Source organism: Venturia canescens, chromosome 7 (assembly GCF_019457755.1).
Source record: "Venturia canescens isolate UGA chromosome 7, ASM1945775v1, whole genome shotgun sequence".
In the NCBI taxonomy this organism is placed as follows: Eukaryota; Metazoa; Arthropoda; class Insecta; order Hymenoptera; family Ichneumonidae; genus Venturia; species Venturia canescens.
In genome coordinates, this window is record NC_057427.1 from 17,649,838 (window position 1) to 17,672,283 (window position 22,446).

The 22,446-nt window shown below is 42.2% G+C and overlaps 1 protein-coding gene across 2 annotated transcripts in view; it reads right to left on the reverse strand.

Annotated features, from left to right (window-relative positions):
• Positions 1–451: 451 nt before the first annotated feature.
• LOC122413116 (zinc finger protein 346) overlaps positions 452–22,446 on the reverse strand; it is a 163,151-nt gene continuing 141,156 nt past the window's right edge. For both annotated transcript variants that reach the window (XM_043423248.1, XM_043423249.1), the window contains exon 9: positions 452–790. In XM_043423248.1, coding sequence (XP_043279183.1) covers positions 636–790 — 155 coding nt within the window. In that variant the 3' untranslated portion in view covers positions 452–635. The remainder of the gene's footprint in view (positions 791–22,446) is intronic.

The following is a 22,446-nucleotide window of genomic DNA, read 5'->3' on the forward strand; positions in this document are numbered from 1 at the left end:
GTAAAGTGGCTTGATGCACCCTCAAAAAAATTTTTTTTAAATCTGAAATTTTGGAAAAATTACTTTTCTTTATGTACTAACGATTTTCGTTGGAGCTCCGAGAAAAAAAATATCGATTTTTTTTTGCATCACCCTAATGTACTTCACTACAGCCTTTCTGACGATAACCGGAGATAACCCTCTAACTATATCGTTCAATCTAATATTCGTTCAATTACCATGCAGTGCGAAATTCCTTATTGCAAACGAATTCTCTTAAATTTTCATTACTTAGCGATTTTAAATAAAATATTGGCAGTACGGTAAGAATGATATTTTCGTTCGTTTGCTCTAAAATGATGGTTTAACACTTTGATCCTGTGAAAAAATCAACGATGCAAACGACATTTTTCTCTATTTAATTCAATAAAGTATTTATATAAGGTGTAATTGACTTTTAAGTTCCATCACGTACATCAACGGAAATTTAATTTTACCCTTGAAACTCTATTAATAATATACATGACTGACAATATGAGTGAAATAACAGTAACAACAACAATATTGGTGATGAATATGATGATGGTGATGATGGACAATAATGCGCAACATGACAACATTCATTGCATTGCGTGTGATGTTTCTTAATGCCAACATCATTTGGATGAAGCAGTCGTTTGTTTATTGAAGACAAGTGGTGGCGTTGTCTGCTTTGGATTTGTTTGAGTTTTGTGTTTTTTACTTTCGATGTGATACACGAAAGAATTCTCTGTGTGGAAGGAACGATTGCACGGAGCACAATAGTACTGACCTGAAAATACAAAAAAGGTATAGATTATAATTGCAGTCTTTGAGTAAAGGTTCATTTTATATATTTTATTTATAACAATTGGAAAGGAGTTGAAAAAACACAATAATACTGTATAACCCAGACCAGATTTAGGCGACAGATAATTTCTTCCGCAATACGGATACGAACTTTCACTGTTTGACGGAAAAAGTACCAAATCGAATCTGACTCGACATCCGATGTACAATGATAGAAAAACCAAGAGACACGGTAGCATCTCGACGCCAAGTATTAAAAGAAAAGAAACAGCCAGCGCGAAGCCTACCGCATTCTACTATACGCGAATATGCTGGTTTTATAACGTTACAACGATTTTAAATCGTTCTCACGTTAAAACGGCTCGACCGAAAACCTTAATTATTGTACAGATTTTTTCGATTTTTATCTTCCGATTGCTTCTTGTTGCAACTAAATCGGTTCAGCCAATGGTGAGTTATGATGAATTTCTCGAAATCTTCCTCGCGCTCTATTATCAGAGCGTTACATTTGTCTCACTGTGACGTTACAGGCTGTGCTAAACGCGGTTACCCCTTCTCTTCATCGCCCAGCGGGCGAGTGCGATAGCGATATATATATTTTGTAGCGTAACGCTTCCCCGAACAATCCGAATCGACTCGAACCCGAACATAACCTCGAAATACATCGCGACGCGGCGACCGTACTGGTGGGCAATACAAAGGCCCGAGGTCCGATATAAGCGGTGGATCGCGGGCGTGTTCTATCTCTCGCTTCATTCAGAGAGAGAGAGAGAGAGAGAGAGTGATGCGCACGCACATTTTTCTTTCTCTCTTTCTCTCATTTACGTAGCGTTAGTGCGTTAGTCTGCTTTACACGAATATTGATAGAAGCTCTATAAGAGCAAGTGACAGAAATTTCGAACATATTTTTTCTTTCTCTCTTTTTCTCACTACCAGTTTATGAAATATATACATCTCAGTAAAGCGTGTGTGAGTTTTGAGTTACATAGCTTTAAACGAACGGTATGAAAACCAAGCACGAAACAATAAAAATAAGTGATTTTATAAAAAATTTTGAATTACAATAATTGTAACACTTTTTTACTATAAACGGGCTCTCCCTGTGAATGAAGCCCGGTTTGTCATTACGGGCACTCATACTCGCGCACACATTGCAGGGGGGAACACTGAACACACAGGGAAGGGGGAGGAACTCAGGGGCCGTGCGTGGTCCCAGCGCGGTTCGTGGAATCGCGACCACGAGGGACCTGTAGCACCATGGGACAAACATGGAAATGCACAATAAAAACAATGAAATACTTCAGGTGGTAACCCCTTCTCAGGGGGAATCCACCCCCGCTTCCGATCGGGTGAAAGCCCCGGTGGCCACGGGCAGCGGCATGGATTCTGAGGGTCGCAATTTGTGCACTGTGAAGAGGAGGAGGGAGCAGTACGTTTTGGCGTGGCCGTTTTGGCGCGAGCCGTTTGGGCACTCGGACGTTTGGGCGCGAGGACATTTTGGCGCCGCCGTTTGGGCGCGGAGATGTTTCGGCGCGAGGACATTCTTGCACGAGACGATTTTGGTCCTCGCGTAATAACGAAATCGGGTCTCATTTAAGCCCACCCCCATATTTTGTTGTATGATAAATACCCGTATAGGATTTGAACGTGGGCGATGGGGGTCGCAGGGGGCGAAGCCTCCCGCGGGGATCGGGGGGCAGAGGCCCCAGCGGGGGGTTGGGGGGGCGGAACCCCCCAAGAATGACTATTAAAATTTCAAATTGATCATCAATTTATCAAATATTATCTCTTTTTTTCCTTTTCCAAGTCTTTCAAATCAAGTCTCTTTTTCTTGGGTAATGTTCTCAGTACAATTTTTTCCATGAATCAATTTTTCGATTATTTCGTCATAGTATTTTAAGGAGGGTGGATAGCGACGATACAATGTTGCCATGCTAAACCATGTTAAATACGTTACAAATTTCGAAATGATAAGAATTTAATAAAATTTGCTGAACATATTCGTTAGTACCAAAACCCGTTCTGGCGCCAAAACGTCCCCGCGCCAAAACATCCTCGCGCCCAAACGGCGGCGCCAAAACGGCCGCGCCAAAACGTAACGTACCCGAGGAGGACGACACGAAACAACGAGACGAACAGAGCCCTACTGAACTTACCCAGACGAAAAAGGACAAACAGTGTGTCAAGCGACAGCAGCGTGGCGAGCTACGCCTCTGCCGTTGGCAACCAAATACAAACGACAGTACAAACACTCGCGACGACAAACGACAAACGAGACCTGACTGAACTGCTTCGGCTTATACACGAGACGATGACAAAAATGGCCGAAGCAGCAAACGTACAGAAAAACATGAATATGACAGTGAAGACGGGAATTAAGACAATTCTCGAGACTGTGGACACGTGGATAGACGCAGCTTCGGGAGGACATCTCCCCGACAGTAACAACGCAAGGACAAAGACGAACAATAACGAAGAGACACTACAGACGAAATAGAAACGCTCGTCGACCGGATCCACGCCGGAGTCCTCCCAAAAGAGGCCTCCGACGATGGGACCGCCCACATACTGGCAGACCGTTACAAAGAAAGACAAAGACAAAACAAAAAAGAAAACGGAAGCAAAAACCCGACCTGACCGGAGCGGACCGGCCCCCCGGAAAAGGGGATTGGTCGTTCTGGTCAAACCGGGCACGGACACGACGTACTCCGACATAGTACGCAAAATACGGACGACGATCGATCCGAAGGAGAGTCACGTGCAGGTGACGACCCTGAGGAAGACAAAGAACGGCCTGTGTCTGTCGAAGTTTCAAGTAGACACAGACAAGCCGGACGGACGCGATGTGTTTGGACAACAGATCCAAGACGTGATCGGGGAAGCGGGCAGTGTTAGGGCCGTGACCTCCAAAACTCAATTGGAGATCATGGACCTGGACTGTGTTGCGACCCCGGACGACGTGACGGACGCGCTCAGACGAGAGACTGGACGAGACGTGAACTTTCCGGTCCATATTTTCGGTCCGAACCACGCTGAACGGTACATGGCGGTCTGCGAACTCGATTCGCGGAAAACCGATGTTCTGCTTCGGCGCGGCCGGATCGGAATTGGCTGGGTGCATTGCCGCGTTCGGAAACGACTGACGGTGACGAAATGTTACAGGTGCCTGGGCTTCGGTCATGTGAAGGCCGAATGCAAAGGCACGGACAGGACGAAATGCTGCCGCAAGTGCGGCGCATCCGGACATCACGCAACGGATTGTAAGAACAAACCGGTCTGTCCACAGTGCTCCGAGGCCGGGCACAAGGACGTAGCATACCTCGCCGGAACCGGCAGGTGCGCCATGTTTCGGGCCGCGCTGGAGGAGTGCAGGAGACAGGCCGGAAGACGGGCAGAATAGTTCAGGGAAACCTGAACCGAAGTAGGACCACAGACATGCTCCTACCACAGATAGCCGACGAACATGACGCGGACATCCTTATCCTGTGTGAACCATACAGAAGAAGGATGATCCAGACATACATCACGAACAAGACAGAGACTACCGCTATCTGGGCAAAGGGTGCCACCCAATCCCGAGTCTCTGACCGCGGTGTCGGGGACGATTACGTCTGGGCTAGAGTCGGCGCTGTCACTTATGTCAGCGTCTACTTGACACCCAACTGCACTGTGGCGGAGTTTGAAAGGAAGGTGGCACTCCTAAAAGACGGGATCAGGGTCCTGTCCGGGGATGTCATCCTTGCGGGGAATTTCAACGCGAGGGCGATCGAGTGAGGAATGACCGAAACGAACCGACGCGGACGACTACTACTAGAGATGGCCGCAAGGCTGGACCTAGCGGTGGTCAATACGGGACAGACGCTGACGTACAGACGACCAGGGTTTGGAGACTCCATCCCTGACGTGACGATGACGTCGGACAGAATCCTGCCAGGGCTGAGGGTATGGCGGGTGATCGAGGACTACACAGCCAGTGATCACCAGTACATCGCCTTCGAAGTGGCGGGACGGACAGAAACGAGATGAAAGAGAGCCCACCAACCCTCGCGGTGGAACCTTGACAAACTCGATGGACGAAGATTTTCTGAGGAGCTGATGGCAGCACCAGCTCCCGTGACGAAAATTCCCCCCGAGCTGAGTAGCCGCGAAGGGCGGAATAACTGACAGACGAGACGGCCAAATTAATAGACAGTTTGTGCAACAGCACAATGCCGAAACGACGACAGATACAAAAAAGACGACCACAATACTGGTGGACGGACGAGATAGCCGAATTGCGCAGGATATGCCTGGCAAATCGGCGACGAGTGACGAGGGCTGGGGGCGGACCCGAAAGGGAAAACCTCCAGGCCATTTACAAAACAGCACAGAAGACGCTGACGAAAGCAATACGGGGCAGTAAAACGCGATGCTGGAGGAAGCTGTGCGAGGATGTGAACAAGGATCCCTCAGGAACCGGTTACAAGATTGTGACCGGCAAACTAAGGGTCCGAGTTCCGCCAGAACTCAAAGACGCCGAAACAGCAGAACGGATTGTTGACGGATTGTTTCCGACGCACCCGATTCAGATGAACGTGATGGACGACGTTGACGTGCCGGCACCCCCCGTCTTTACCGCTGAGGAGCTCACCAGAGCAACGAGTGCGATGAAGACTGGCAAGGCGCTGGGACCAGACGGAGTACCGGAGGAGATCCTCCGGCTCGTGGCTCGCCTACGGCCGGAGATACTTCTCGACCTGTACAACACGTGCTTGATGACAGGAACGTTCAGCGATCGGTGGAAAGAGGCAAGGCTCGTCCTTATCCCAAAAGGTAAGGGCGACCCTAACACGCCCTCGGCCGAGACTGACAAGGAAACATAGGGAGGTCGACCCCTCCGATTTTGATCTAATTTATATATGTTATAGTACATCGAAAACTAAGAGACACGTATTTTTTCTTATCGGCCCATAAACGGTTTAACGGGGTGAAAACAACCCCCGAAGATGGGCACCTCACGGGGTGGTTTCTCAGTTTTGCATATAAGCGCTTTATGTATTCGAATGAAACCAACGCTAAAATATTTATATTGATAAATCATCGAAAACGCGCCCAAGACTTTTTAGGGGAAAGGGTTTTTAAGGGGTGAACAACCTCTAATTCGAAAATTTTATTCTGTACCATAAAAACTATTCTTCCGATTCGAACGGTACCAACTGCATTTTGTAGAGGTCGAAAAATTAATCGATACGTGTTTCGGGGTTTTTCGGAAAAATTCGCTTTTAAGGGGGTAAATCACCCCTTTCGTCGTAATACCTTATATCATTATAAAAACATTTTTATTCTCAATTATATTGTTGTACGGTAGCCCAACCACTTATATATATTATGGGAATGTCTTCAAACTCGAAAATAAGTTCACCTTTGACCATATTTCTACGCGAGATCATCCCCGTATCGATAATTTCCACATCGCCCCTTCGTGAGTTACGATTTATTTATTATGAAGGAAATAAAGCATAGATTTAAATGTGATAAGCTATAGACCATAGAATGTTGTACATTCAAAAGGAATTCCTGCCGCAGAGCCCCGTTCAGAAAAATATAGAAAATTAGATTTAATTATAAAGTATAGTATGTATATCCATATTAAATGATGTGAACACTCCATGCTACGCTCTGTAAATTTATATAAAGAGGATGGATCAGTCGGTATATCGCAACCGTGAGTGCGAGAGAGATAGCTGCAAATTTCGAAATCGAAATTCTTTGACACAGTTTGACCGATTAAAAAAAGGCTCTGTCAGTCGATTTTTGCCATCGTTCTGCGTAGGCTGACAGAGCCTTTTTTTAATCGATCAAACCGTGTCAGAGAATTCCAATTTCAAAAATTCCAAGTGAGGTTAGTCGACTGATCCATACTCTTAAATGATACATCAGAGTACAACGGAATAAAAATATCACGGCCTTGATATCCATCGCCGATTATCAAACTCCAAAGTTTCTTAATCGTGATTTTATCGTGATATGACTGTTATTCGGAAAATAGATATGTGCGTAGTTATAGTTATGCGTAGGTTGTAGCCTTGTGCCATCGGTCTCCTTGTTTATCGTTCTGCCAAGCGTGCTCATCTGGCTTGGGTGTTGCGTATATTTTCATATTCCTCAAAGCAATTTTTGGAGACAAATATCAGTTCGTCACGGGATATTCAAGTGAAATATACACCGCTATTGCACGCGTAATACAAAATGATTGTAAATCCATTAAATGTTATACGACTTTTATTGATCACGTTTGAAGCGATGAACATTGCTGAAAGCCCAATCAATAATGAAGAGCGGGAATTGAAAGAAAATATCGAAATATTTTTACTGCAAAGTATGCAAGATTTTACCGGAATGGAATATATTGAAGAAAATACTTTAGATTTTCAAGAGCCTAATAAAGAGTGTGAGGCGAATCCTATAGAAGATAATGCGATGGAATGGAGTCGTGGAACACCATACGATACATGTTCGGCCGATGAAGAAGATTTGAGCTATGATTATAAAAGAAGAGCAGTTGAATTTTGGAGGAGCGGAAAGAAAAAGAACTTAAGCATAGACACTGTTAAACACCGATTCAAAAAAGTGACATCTAAAAGTTAATTAAAACGTTGGGCTCATCAATTCAACAAAGGTGGAACATACATGGAAAAACTAGCTCGCATTTCTCAATATACATTGGAAAATATGAAGAGTGCTGTTGATGCCGGCTTAATTGTTCATGATGTGGATCTTCGGAGGTGGGCCCTACAAGCACAAAAAGAGATGGGATTTGAAGACGTTCGGTTCAAGGCTTCCGATTGGTGGTTGTTGAAATTTAAGAAAGCTCACCGTATAACATCTCGAAAAATTAACAAATTTGTAACCCGAAAAACTGTAGAGGAAGGAGCAGATTTGCAAAGAGATGCAGATAACTTCGTTAATGAAATTAAATCTCTTCTTGAACAATATGGTTTACAAAACATATACAATTCAGACCAAAGTGGGTTTCAATTAGAAATGCATTCAGGACGAACATTGGCAGTAGAAGGCACAAAACAAATCGAATGCCTTGTGCAGTCAGTGTCTTCGACAACTCATAGCTACACTATACAGCCCACAATATCTGCAGAGGGAAAATTACTATCGCCACTTTTCATTGTTTTGAAAGAACCTTCCGGAACATTTGGACCAATTATAGAGACGACCTTATTCAAACCAAATAATATCTTTTTGACTGCTTCCAAGTCAGGAAAATTCACTTCAGGTATTTGTATACCCTACCTTCTTTTGTATTTTCAGCTATAAGAAAAAAAAATTGTTTCAAAATCTGTCAATCCTACATATGCAAAGAAAAATTAAAACAAACGTTATCTTGAATTTTGCAGATCACCTTAAGATGTGGCTGGAAAAGGTCTTTTTCCCTAACATCGGTTCAAAAAGCATACTTTTGATAGATTCATGGAGTGGACATTGCACACAAGTAGTCAGGCAGGTTACACCGATTGGAAAAAGCATCAAAACAATGATCATACCAAAAGGTACAACCGGAAGGAGTCAACCACTCGATGTATATGGATTCAGAATATGGAAGAATTTTGTTCGACATTTTTCAGACGCTGTCTTGTTACTCGATTATGATCTCAAACTACCTTTAAGAAATAATATAATCAAATTGCAATCTTTATCTCATAATCAGTTATCTTCTCCAAGGTATCAAAATTTGTTTTGATATACTTGGTACAAAAGGGGTTTACAAGCGATAAAACTGAAGAATTTGTCAACCCTGTCAAATTTTCTTTCGGACAATCATCGAGACCTCAATGTGATATTCAAGGTTGTGAGAAATTGGCAATAATAAGATGTTCGTGGTGTAAGAAATTACTTTGCTTACAACACTTTTTTGATGAATACCATTACTGCACGGACTATAAAAACTAATAATAATCTGAAAACTATATTAACGTATTATGATGGTAGTTGAATATGTATTTTTGAGTTTGAACACATTCCAATAATATATATAAGTGGTTGTGCTACCGTACAACAATATAATTAAGAATAAAAATGTTTTTATAATGATATAAGGTATTACGACGAAAGGGGTGATTTACCCCCTTAAAAGCGAATTCTTCCGAAAAACCCCGAAACACGTATCGACTAATTTTTCGACCTCTACAAAATGCAGTTGGTACCGTTCGAATCGGAAGAATAGTTTTTATGGTACAGAATAAAATTTTCGAATTAGAGGTTGTTCACCCCTTAAAAACCCTTTCCCCTAAAAAGTCTTGGGCGCGTTTTCGATGATTTATCAATATAAATATTTTAGCGTTGGTTTCATTCGAATACATAAAGCGCTTATATGCAAAACTGAGAAACCACCCCGTGAGGTGCCCATCTTCGGGGGTTGTTTTCACCCCGTTAAATCGTTTATGGGCCGATAAGAAAAAATACGTGTCTCTTAGTTTTCGATGTACTACAACATATATAAATTAGATCAAAATCGGAGGGGTCGACCTCCCTATGTTTCCTTGTCAGTGCGCTACCCAAAGCATTCGGATTATATGATATTGTGACAAAAGGTACATTTCCTCATCTGCTCAACACTCCAGAAAATCAAAAATATATCGGGTCGTTACCAGCTCTGCACTTTTATTCTCCTGACAAAATGTTTACTGCGGAACGTAAGCGGTTCATGGCATGGTACCAAGAAACGAGTGACTCTGGATATATTTTTAATTTTGCTGAGGAATTTTTGCGATATTGTCGCGATGATGTAACAGTGCTACGTCGAGCATGCTTAGCTTTTCGTAAATTATTTATCCAATGCGGTAAAGTTTGTCCGTTTTCTGAAAGTTGTACAATAGCATCAGCATGTTCATTAGTATATCGCAAAAACTTCCTACCAACGGATAAAATTGCACTATTACCCCCTGGAGGTTATCGATGGGCTGATAAACAATCTCGTAAAGCTGTTTCGTGGCTCGTATGGCTCGAGCGAGAAAAAGGTATTATTATCACACACGCTGGTCGCACACGAGAGCAGCGTTTACCCCTGGGCTTACCTCCAGTAGACGGATATTACGAGGAGAACAATATTCGTCACGTCTTGCAATTCCATGGTTGTTATTGGCATGGATGCAAACGTTGCTTTCGTATAAATAGAGACAAACGATTGCGTTGTGATGATACAATGGATCAGCGATACGAGCGTACTGTTACGATATCAGCACGAATTAAAGAGAAGGGATTTTTACTAAGAGAAATATGGGAATGCGAATATGATGCTATGTTGAAAAATAATGATGAAATGGCTGAATTTGTGAAAAATCACCCTATGGTGATTTCAGAACCGCTTGAGCCGCGTGAAGCATTTTTTGGAGGAAGAACGGAAAATTTTGTAAATATGTACGAAGTAAAAGTGAAAAAATAAAATATGTAGATGTATGTTCTGTGACGTGACATTTGAGCCACGCCACTCGTACGGTTCCGTGTCGACCAGTGGACCGGATTTACGGTCCTACTTGACCGACGCACGCCGACTCACGGGGCTGGACCGATCGGAGACTCAACTGGCATAGAGGCGAAGTATTTTCGTTTGTTTTATTTCACCGTTTGTGATTTAGTTTTCGCGGCGAAAAGTATCTAATATCACCGCGGAATCCGCGAAAACGTGTGAACGTGGTCGAGAGGCCGTCGAGAGAGGAGACTGAGAGAGTTAGAGCCTAATAATTGAATTATACCATTGCCGTTTTATTGCATTTTGGCCCATTTCACCCCACGTAGTTGCCCTCGCGCGGGAAAACGCGCAAGCGTCTCAGCACGGTTCATAAAACTAGCTTTTTTTGGTTAAATCGCGTGCTCGAGTGCGGATCCGTATTCCAGGTTTAGTCATCGAAATCTAAGAGTGGGTGTCAAGGACTAGCGCCGGAAAAAGGCCCAATGTCGGTGGCCGCCCGCTAGTCCTCCTACTGTAGCAATCAAGAGTTGCAACCCCACCATCGTATCCTTGGGAACCGCGGTCCGAGTCAAATCGGCGCCTCGTCTAATGGGGTTCGGGTTCGTTTCCGAGTTGGAGGTGCTGAATTTCCTGGTGGTTTAAGAGTGGGCCCACCGTGGATTCAGGGACGCTTGGATCCATGAGGGAGGCCTCCCCTCTTTCCGGAGACGAACGCCGAATGGCCCTAGAGGAAGGCGACTAAGGAACGATCATTTGGAAGGACCTGTACTCGAGCGCGGGATTTGAGAACCGTATCAGCCGCATCGATCCTCGTTCGCTGGATCAGAGTGGGGATAACATTCCAACGTAATACGCGAAAAACTCCGAAATACCACGTGAGGCGTGAGGATAGGAGAGACAGAGAACAATCCAGTGCTGGGACACGGGCGCGTGGCCCTTCGTGGGGGGTAATGAGTGGTGGGGATAGAGCGAATTCGGGAGCTCTTGCCTACGAACGAGGCGAGGGATCATCAGTCTACGATCGATATCCTGTGCTGTGAGTCGTGTGTAAGTGCCCTTTGGATTACCTGGTTGTTCTTGGCTGATTCGGAGGAACTCTCGGTGAGCTCGTTCCTCTTTCTCTCCATTATTACGTTCGATCCCGTGATTCTTTAATCATTTCTTTGGCGTTCCCTTTGTAGCACTAGTCATTTTGTTTGGCGAACCACGATGCCGTGTTCTTTTGCGACAGTCTCGCGTTCACGCCACGTGGGTATTAATTTTTAGAGTTTGAGGAATCACGGGAGGAGAACAATTGCGATCCAAATCGGCTTTGTTTTTCTTATTGTGCGCTATTTTTCGAGTCATTAATTCCTATTAGTTGTTTTATTATGAGAATTTTAGTGGAATATTACGGCCAATATTACGTCGTAATATTTCAAAGTTTCGTAACTGCGTAACTGCGAACTATCGGGTTCGCCTCAGTCTCTCTCTCAGCGCGCGCTCAAGGCCAGCGTCGTCCTCGCGTGTTTACCTTTTTTCTGGCACTTCGCGCTCGCCGCGCGGGCTATCTCCAAGCCGATTTCGTTATCTTATGCTCCGGCGTATTATGTTCTATATTTTCCGTGGTCGAGAATCCCTGGCGAAACATTATTACCTTGTCGGGATTTATTATTTTGCGTACGATTATTGCGTTATTATATTTTGCCTTGTAAATGGAATTCGTCAAGCTGCCTACACGCCACGACGCACCGCTGCTTACCTATCCATTCTGGACTACCTCGCAGCGGTGATTCCATATTTTTCTTTATCGAGTTTGATTCTTTCGTGTACGATTATTGCGTTATTATATCTTACTTTGTAAATGGAATTCGTCAAGCTGCCTACACGCCACGACGCACCGCTGCTTACCTATCCATTCTGGACTACCTCGCAGCGGTGATTCCATATTTTTCGTTATCGGGTTTGATTAGTTCGGGCGCGATTATTGCGTTATTATATTTTGCTTTGTGAATGGAATTCGTCAAGCTGCCTACACGCCACGACGCACCGCTGCTTACCTATCCGTTTCGGACTACCTCGCAGCGGTGATTCCATACTTTCGCTATCGTGTTCTATTTCTTTCGCGTGCGATTCCTACAGCATTACATTATAATTTTTGTTTGTAAATGGAGACGTCGAGTTGCCTACAAGCCACGACGCACCGCTGCTTACCTATCCGTTTCGGACTACCTCGCAGCGGTGATTCCATACTTCCTTTATCGCGATTTATTTCTCTCGCGTGCGATTCCTGCGTCATTCTGTCATAGTAATTTTGTGTAAATGGAGGCGTCAAGTTGCCTGCAAGCCCCGACGCGCCGCTGCTTACCTATCCTATTTGGACTACCTCGCCGCGGCGACTCCGAATTTTCTTTGGTGGAACTTCTTTCCTCGCGCACAACTGATTCGGTGGTCGATTTCGTTACTTTATTATTTTGTTTATCAGTTCGATTGGACCCAATTTTGTTATTACTTCCTGTACTATTGTGGGCGAGCCACGACTACCTCCGACTAATAAACCGCATTTTAAGTCGAAATAACTACGCGTTGAGTACCTCTTTTGACCTTTTATGTTACCTCGTGTTGTTACTCTCACCTTGGGCCAGCCCCTCTACCACTTCGTACCTCAGTTGGAGCTGAGTAGCCGGACCGTCCTCGGTCACCTGTGTCGGGTGGCTCGGAAGGTCGTATTTGGCGAGGTAGGGCGAAAAATAAGTCGGTATTCCGACGGTACCTTGGTACCTGGCGCCCAGCCCGACCTCGCCGGTACGCCTCCACCCGTTAGCGGGTCAGGTGAGTCGAGAAGGGACAGGTTGGACCCTTTGCGGGGAAAAATCTCGTTACAGTTCATTATATCCATGGGTATGGAAAACTGGAAAATTTCCGATAGGTCATCCTAAAGTGTACGTCGGTGAGGAGTGTCGCGTTCTCATTGGACAAAATAATTCTTTAGAGCGTGTTGAGGGCCTGGTCAAGTGTACCGTTTTACCCCCTCGTGATTTGTATTTTCCGGTTTTACCATTTCGAGCTCATGGAAAATTGTTATTTGCTTTATGTAAATCATGCTGTCTAAATTTAGATACAAATGGGAATTGCGAGCATGAAAATCCAGAAGACCGTGCTTTCAACGGTACATGGGTTGTCGATGAATTGAGGAAAGCGATCTCACTAGGCTATACTGTATTACACATAGACGAAATTTGGCAGTACGAAATTACGCGCTACGACCCTCTAACTCAAAGCGGAGGTCTTTTTGCAGATTATATAAATACTTTCCTAAAAATCAAACAAGAAGCCAGCGGAGCACCATCGAATTGTGTTGGGAATCCTGAAGCGATGCAACAATACATCGACGATTATAAAAATGCAGATTTCAACCCGGGTCTTCGTTCGCTTGCCAAACTCGCTCTCAATTCTTTTTGGGGAAAATTTGGACAGCGTGAAAATCAAACTAATACTTTGATTATTTCTACGCGTGCAGAGCTCATGGATTTACTAACAAGTCCAGAAATTGAAATTACAGGAATCTTACCTGTAAATCATAGAATTATGTACGTAAATTACAAAAACGCTGATGAGGCTATTCGACCTTCGCTTACAGCTAATGTTGTAATTGCTGCATACACGACAGCACAGGCGCGGCTCAAACTGTATGAATATTTGGAGGGACTTGGTCGTCGCGTGTTGTATTGTGACACCGACTCGTGCATTTATGTAAGTCACGAACGAAGGGATGAATACCAGCCTCCTGTCGGACAATTTCTCGGAGATCTGACTGACGAGTTAAGTGCGTACGGAGATGGTTCATACATCACTTCGTTTGTGTCGGGTGGACCAAAATTCTATTCTTTTATTGTGCGTAAACCTGATGGTACCACTGTAGAAGTATGTAAAGTTAAAGGTATCACGTTGAACTTTCAAAATAGTCAACAAATAAATTATCAAACGATTTGCTCATTTGTGACGGGAGAAAGGAGTGCACCAATCGTTTTGAAATTCGATGCAATAAGACGTACCGAGTTCCATCATGTAATTTCACACGAAGAAACTAAGTCTTGCGCCCCAGTGAATGTAAAACGTCAACAGGATAGAGAATATTGTACCCTACCCTACGGTTTTATTCGAACAACGGTATGAATGTGAATTGAGTAATAAAATATTAATATAGGGTGTAAAAAAAAAGAAAAAAAAATGGGATTAGTATTCTCATTTTTATTGTTTAATTTTATAATAAGAAAAATTATGTACAGTTTTGTAATGAAAAAAATACTGTGATAACGTTTAATAAAAATGGTGAACTTCATTTTTATGTATGTTTACGGAAATAAATTGCGCCTTCCTTCTTTTTCCATCTTAGAAGATAAAGTTTTTGCGGTGACAGAACGGAATTCCACATTCTCTCCAAAATGAATATTATTTTGCGTCTAGCTCTGGCGTGTAGGGTAAAGAGGCCTTGTTCTACTCTACCATCCACAGGGCTTCATTTTGCATCGTGGGTAAAAAGGCCTTACTCCATTACACCTGACACTTCGCATTCTTTCGAAGGCTGGACATTATCTCGCGGCTCGCTATTTTACACCTGAGGTTTAAAGACCTGGCTTTGCTACAGTTGTTATCGTGAATTCTTCCGAAGGACGGATATTATTTCTTAGCATGTCTGAATAATGAATTCTTCAGAAGGCTGTCTGTTATTTCCTTATTATTTTTATGCTGAGAAGAAAAAGGTAAGAGGCGATCTCTCACACTCCAAAAAGGTAATGAAGACTATGAGATTTTTCCAAAAAAAAATAGCTAGTATAAATAATAATGAACGAAGAGTAATAATTATTGTTTATTAACATAATTCTGATTGTTGTTCCAAAAGTTAATTGAAAAAAAATCAGGTTACTTTTTAAGAAAGTCATTCAGATTAACATTTTTTATTCTTGTTTTTATGAACGTGAACAAATATAAATATAGAGCATTCGATTTTGACAATCATTTCTCATTATGGATCCGCGGTGGAAACATTCATGGACCTCCATAATTTGCGGACCTACTGGTTGTGGCAAAACTTTTTTCGTAAAAAATTTTTTCAAATACATTCACGAAATGGCTGACGTTCGTTTCGATCGAATACTTTTTTATTACTCTGAATGGCAACCTGCTTATTCAGAGTATGGTAATAAAATCGAATTTCGCGAGGGATTACCGCCATCTGGTGACTATTCAGCAGATCAGCGTCCTAAACTTATTGTGATCGATGATTTAATGCGTGAGGCCTCAAATAATAGCATTGTAGATTTATTCACAAAGGGGAGTCATCATAAAAATCTGAGCGTCATTTTCATAACTCAAAACATATTTCATCAAGGACGCGGACAGAGAGATATTTTTTTAAACACGAATTATATCGTTATTTTTAAAAATCCTCGAGACCGCGCCCAAATACAACATCTTGCCAGGCAGGTTTATCCAGAAAATCCTCGTTTTTTGCAAGAAGTATATTTTGATGCTACGTCTGCCCCTCATGGCTATTTATTACTCGATCTCAAACAATCGACACCCGATAATTACCGATTTCGCGCATGCGTATTTCCTGATGATCAATATAATTACGTTTATTTACCAAAAAAAGAAATAAAAACGCGCGACACATCTCGCGATGTTCCAGTAATGCGTTTGTAATGGCAGCGCGAGGAAGTCTCGGTAAAAAACATGTTATAATTTTACGAGCACTTTGCTACTTTACACAAAATCAACTACGACAGATTTTACGAATAATCGAACCAGCATTAATCCGGATAATCTGTGAATGTGCGCTCAATGTATTGCTCGGTAATGTGAACCTCAAAACTAGTGAAAGACGTCGGCTGCGAAAATATGCAGTACTGATTCGCCGCTTAGCTGAAAAAGAGGAAATTGGAAAACTAAAAGACGTTTCATCATCAGTCGCTGTACTGCTTTTCTCAAGCTTCTCCTTGTTCCAGTATTGAAATATTTTGAGCATGGAACACGCGAGGAAAATGGTTCTCATTCCACATGATAATCTACATCGTCTTGGAGAAAAACAACAGAAATCCACAACATCTCTGAGCAGTGTTCAAACGAGGGGAAATCCTCTTTCTCGTTTGGACTCCGAAATGGCTGAAATTTTGAATTCTACATCGTATGCTAGTGATAGAGATGAATCGACAGCATATCTACAGATTTTACATAAATATCTGAATCTCACTTCACATTCAAAGTACGATGAGAAAAATAAATTGAATACTTCCGCAAAAACGGATGAAACTTCGGAAAAACATGAAATGGATGCGGATGAAGATCATGATACATCGGAACAATCAGCTGAGATGAGATCGCGATTAAACGACACTCTTATTATCGACAGTGTTCCAAAAAAATTTCACCCAAAGGCTAAAATGTTATTGCGCAATCTTCATAGAAATACCTCACCCTCAAAAAGAATGAGTTGGGATGCGAACGGCGTGGTATCTATAGGTGGTACCAGCATTCCTAATTCCAATATTGTTGATCTCATCAATGATGCGATGCGTGCTAGAAAACGAGTCTAGAAAACGTGCTAGAAAACTAAAAAAAAAAATTGCTGAACGATTCAATCCCACACTTAAAAACCGAATGTGGTGATACTTTACATACACACGAAACAAGCGTTATATCGATGTTTTGCAAAAATTCGCACATGCGTATAATCAGACGCGTCACTCTGGCACACGAATGCGACCTTCTGAAGTGACTTTAGAAAATGCTAGCCTAGCTCGTGAAAATCTCACGCGCCGATATAATTTTTCGAGAAAAAAATTAAATATTGAATTGCCTAAATACAGTGTAGGAGACTTGTGCGTATCAGTAGTGCAAAAGCTGCGTTTGCGAAAGGTTACGAAAGTGGATGGACTCGAGAGATATTCAAAATACAGCGAATATCAAGGAACCGTCATCCAGTCATATATATTTTACACGATTTAAATAACGAGCCCATTGACGGAATCTTTTACTCGCAAGAATTATCTCGCGTTCGTTCGGAATAACGAAATTCTAAAATTACTGACTCTGCAAAATGAATTTTAGAGACAAAGAATTTTTCTTCGTCGTACTGCCTAGTAACAGCAGTACACGATATTTTCCTAGCAATGCCTCTACAAAATTCAACACCAAGTTACCACGCCATCTTCACCTAGATGGAGTGTGGGGAGTAGCTGTCAAAGAAATAAGTTATCCAATGAGTTTCTATCACGTTCCGCGAACACCGCATACTGTAACTTTTGAACACGGTGATTATGATAAGTCTGGTCGCAGTGATCATAGTAAACGTTTAGAAGAAACGGATATTATTCCGAGCGGCGTGTATCGTACTATCAACACTTTGCTTGATACGATAAATAATTTACCTTGTATAATGGAACATTTAGAATTTACCCAAGAACATAATGGTTACGTTAAAGTTTCGCGAAAATGTGATGAGCCGAGGTACCACGGGTTTGGTATGTCTCCTTCAATTGCAAAAATGTTAGGATTCGGTGAAGTTACTGAGGAGGGAAAAGATATTAGTTTCCCACATCCATATAAAGGTTATCGCCCTGCGTCTCTAGCTCGTGCAATCCCGCATAGTCTGTTCGTATACTCAGATATTTGCGAATCCTATATAATTGGAGACGTCCAAGCACCATTATTATCAAAAGTTTCCATAGAAGTCGAAGATGAATATGTTTATGGAGCGAACAGAACTGTACACTTCCCTTCTCCACGATACATCCCTCTTATACGCCATCAAATCCACACGATCGAAATCGATATAAGAGACGAATTTGGACAACCAATTCCATTCGAGGAGGGGACGTTGACCGTGACGCTACATTTTAAGCGCTTACAATAAATAACTGATGGAGCATTACTTCGACGACGAGAATGCTCTGCTGGAATATGGGCGTCGCGGCTATGGTGGAATCAGCCACGTCTATGTCGGTGCCCCAAACCAACGAGGAAACGGAATCGGAAGTTTTTTGGGAGGACTCTTTCGGCGTGTATTACCACTTCTACGAAAAGGAGCTGCTGCGATCGGTAAAGAAGCTATTCGCACAGGTGCCAATATCGCATCTGATAATATGAATTTGAGGGAATCATTTCATACCAGACTACGTGAATTTGGTAATAATTTAAAACGGAAAGCTGAGGAAAAAATAGATGAATTAATGACAGGTGCGGACTATAAAATGAGGAAAAAAGCGTCATCTGGTCATTCTCTCAGTGTCCGTGGAACGAGACGAACCGCTCAGAAAAAGAAGAAAAGTGCTAAAACGAAAAAGAAAACTAAGAAGAAACCGACTAACAAACGGAGGAAAACGACGAAAAAAAGGAGAAATTATCGTAGCGTAGCTGATATATTTGCATAAGAGATCGTTCGGAATACAGCGAACCTGGCTTTCTTACATACACACTCATGTGAATGTTTAAAATCTGAGCTCGAACTTTTTTCGCTACCACCTACGCAAACTACGATCGAGGGATCAAATTGGGTGCACTATAAGCCTATTTCCTCTCTAACAGATGATTCTCCGATAGAATTCGTCATTCCCGGACAAGGTGATGAGTACATTGATCTCGCTCATACCATGTTAAGTCTTCGTGTGCAAATAAAAACTCCATCTACCTCTTTGCAAGCTGAAGGATCGAAAGATGCGCCCAAGGAATTACCAGAAATTGCTCCTGTAAACAATTTACTACACTCCATGTTTAATCAAGTGGATGTGTATTTAAATCAAAAACTGGTTTCACCACCGAATAACGCTTATGCATACCGTGCTTACATAGAAACATTGTTAAATTATGGGCCTGCGGCCAAAAAATCTCACTTGACTTCCGTTTTATGGAGTGATGATACTCCAGGGAAAATGGATGATACGAGTTTTAAAAATAATATCGGCTTGCGAGAAAGAGCAAAACTACTATCAGCTGGAAAAACAGTCGATTTAATTGGACATTTACATTGTGATATTTTCAATCAAGAACGTTTCCTTTTAAATGGTGTAGAAATGCGTCTGCGACTTGTGAGAGCAAGAGACTCGTTTTGTCTAATGAGCTCTCAACCGGATATTTCATGTGGCTTGAATATAAGCGAAGCTACATTATTAGTAAGACGAACAAAAATTGCACCAGGAGTTTTACTCTCTCATGCTCGTGCATTGGCAAAAACAACAGCAAAATACCCTCTTACACTCGTTGAAGTTATAGCCATTTCGCTACATGGAGGAGTGCATGGAGAAACGATTGACAACATCGTGCTTGGGCAACTTCCAAAACGAATCATAATCGGATTTCTCGATAATCGAGCATATAATGGAAATGTTCAAATGAATCCGTTCAATTTTCAAAACTATAAAATCAATTACCTCTCATTATATGTGGATGGGGCGCAAGTACCTTCTCGACCTCTGCAACCTGATTTCACCCAAAATAATCTTTATATTTATGCCTATCATACATTATTTTCTGGTATAGGAATACATTTTTTGAACGAGGGTAACTCAATCAATCGAGAAAATTATCCAAAGGGTTATTGTCTCTTCGCATTTAGTGAAACATGGAAGTGAGAAAATCGAGGTACGATTTGCCGAGGCACTCGCTTCTACTGTAAATTGTATAGTATATGCAGAATATGATAATGTTCTGGAGATCGATGCCTCGCGTCAAGTAATTGCTGACTTCAGCGATTGAACTTCAAGAAAAAGCAGGTGTCAGATTACTCTCCATTCGTCGTTCGTCTTTTCGACGGAGAATTGGATTTTGGAGAGAAAACAAGTCAGTTCATCGCGCGCCGCTGTGCAGTACGGACGTAAAAAATGGAAATAATCATCGACATTCAGGGAATGCGTGATAGAGAGCATCGTTTTTTACCAAAAGAAGTTGCCGTCGTTGCTCTAAATCAACCTTTCACCATGCATTGGATTGTTTCTCCTCCATACGCATTCCACGAACTCCCCAGCATAATACGTCACGAGAATCAAATTTTGACTCTTCATCACCATGGATTGGAATGGTACGAGGGCGATGTCTCCTGTAAACAACTTTATGCCAATTTGCGTGAAATAGCACGGCATGCAAAAACTATTTGGACGCGCGGTCACGAAAAAGCCGATTTATTGAGCCATGTAATTACGCGAGAAATCAACGATCTCGAAAAACCGGAATGGGGATGCCCAGGATTCAAAAAATTATCCACGTCACGCAGTAGATGTCTACGACATAGTTTGGGTGCTGTGAAGCCTACGAATCGTTATGCATTAACGCAGGCTCTCATGTTGAAAAAATTTATCCTACAGATGAATAATCAAGTACCTGTCACCGTACTCCCAGAGGAGGAGAAAAAAAATCCAGAAACGGACGACAAGAGTGAAGATTCATTTATGAGTTGCTTCCCCTGTATAAATTTTCCTCAAAACGAAGTTCTCATTTGAAGGAATAGAACCTATTCATGAGCATTATACCTCGGCGATATGCCTCTGTTATGAATTCAGATATAAAGTGAAAAAGTATATCTTTTCACCATTCTTCAATTTGCTAACGGAGCATGAACACACAACAAATTCGAGACGCTCTACGTTATTTACCGATTGCGACTACTGGAGTATTTCCGGCTGATGAAATTCCTCGTACTTGGACAAGGCCTGCTGGAATAATTGTGAACACAGATGAACACTCAAAACCTGGCGAGCACTAGGTCGCAATGTACGTCGATCGAAATGGAAACGGATGGTACTTCGATAGTTACGGATTACCACCAATCATTCCACAACACCTCGAACGACTCCGGAGAAATTGCAAGTTCTTCCGTTTCAACGTTAAGCAAATCCAAAGTGATTCTTCAGACGTTTGTGGCCAATTTTGTGTTATTTTTTTGCACCTTATGTCTTGTGGTTTTGGTATGGATAAATTCAACAATCTTTTCTCTGATAATCCCCGAAAAAATGATGAAATAGTGCGTCAATATTATAAAGCCTTCGCATCCCGTCGGATAAATAACAGTGTTCGTAAAAATGATATGATGAGTGGTGGTGGTGGTAGTTTCACGGATCGTAGATTTGCTTGTACACAAAGGTGTTGTACGCGTAGATAATAGAATGCAGCGCGTCAACTACATAAACAATATTGTCATCGTAATAAATATGTGGGTTTTTTCAAATATTTTGTAAACCATTAATGTATTTAGAATATGAGTGAAAAATAAAAAACAATATAAATGTATTCAACAGTGTTATTCGACCCACTACTCCCAAAGAGAAAAAAAGAAAAAAGTAGAAAAACATACAGGTATGGTACTTCTCACACTATCCCCCTCCTTCCCCCTCCTTCCCCCTCACACCTGTCCGCCAAGCTATTTACCTGTGGAGTGGGAAAAAATAGCTTGGAGTGGGTAGGTGTTGTGGTGGGGGAAGGAGTGGGGATAGGAGTGGGGGGCGCCATACCTGTATGTAGTCTACTTATCAGTGAGAATAGTTGAGGTCAGCCTTTTTGTTCCGAGTCAGAATTTTGAGAAAGGACTGCCTACCGAATGAGTCGCGCAGCGCTTCTTATACCCGTGTCCCCACCATAAAATTATCAAACGCCGAATTTTCGGTTTTCGGATCGGTTTTGCGCATCTATTTCTTTTGTAACGGGTTTCTCTATTGGCTCGATGCCATATTTCGCGCCTTGTTATTGGCTGATCGCCATTTTGCCCGATGCGCCGAATTCCGCTTTTAATAATTTCCAGCTCAGCGTGACTTTAAAATAATAAAATTCTAATGAAAATTGCCATTATTTAATTGTTTGTATGATTTGGCCTTATTGTTTTATTTAATATCGTTAATTTCAATTTTATTCGTAAAATCGAGAAAAGTCACGTTCGGGTTCCTACAGCCCATGAACGCTTACCCCCGCGCATGCGCCGAAAGCACGCGTCTCGCTTTAATTGAAATAATACAAATTTTCTACAGGTTTTAACCTTTTCATTAATTTTGTTCGATTCGTTATAATTTTCCGCTTCATTTGAGCCTAGTTCCAATATTTTACGAAATCGCGTTGAATTTTAATTAACAAAAGAAAAAAATATGATAGTTCGTGTTTTTAATACGCAGCGTCGCTAGTGTCGCGCTCCGCCGCTTGTATCGGACCTTTGTATT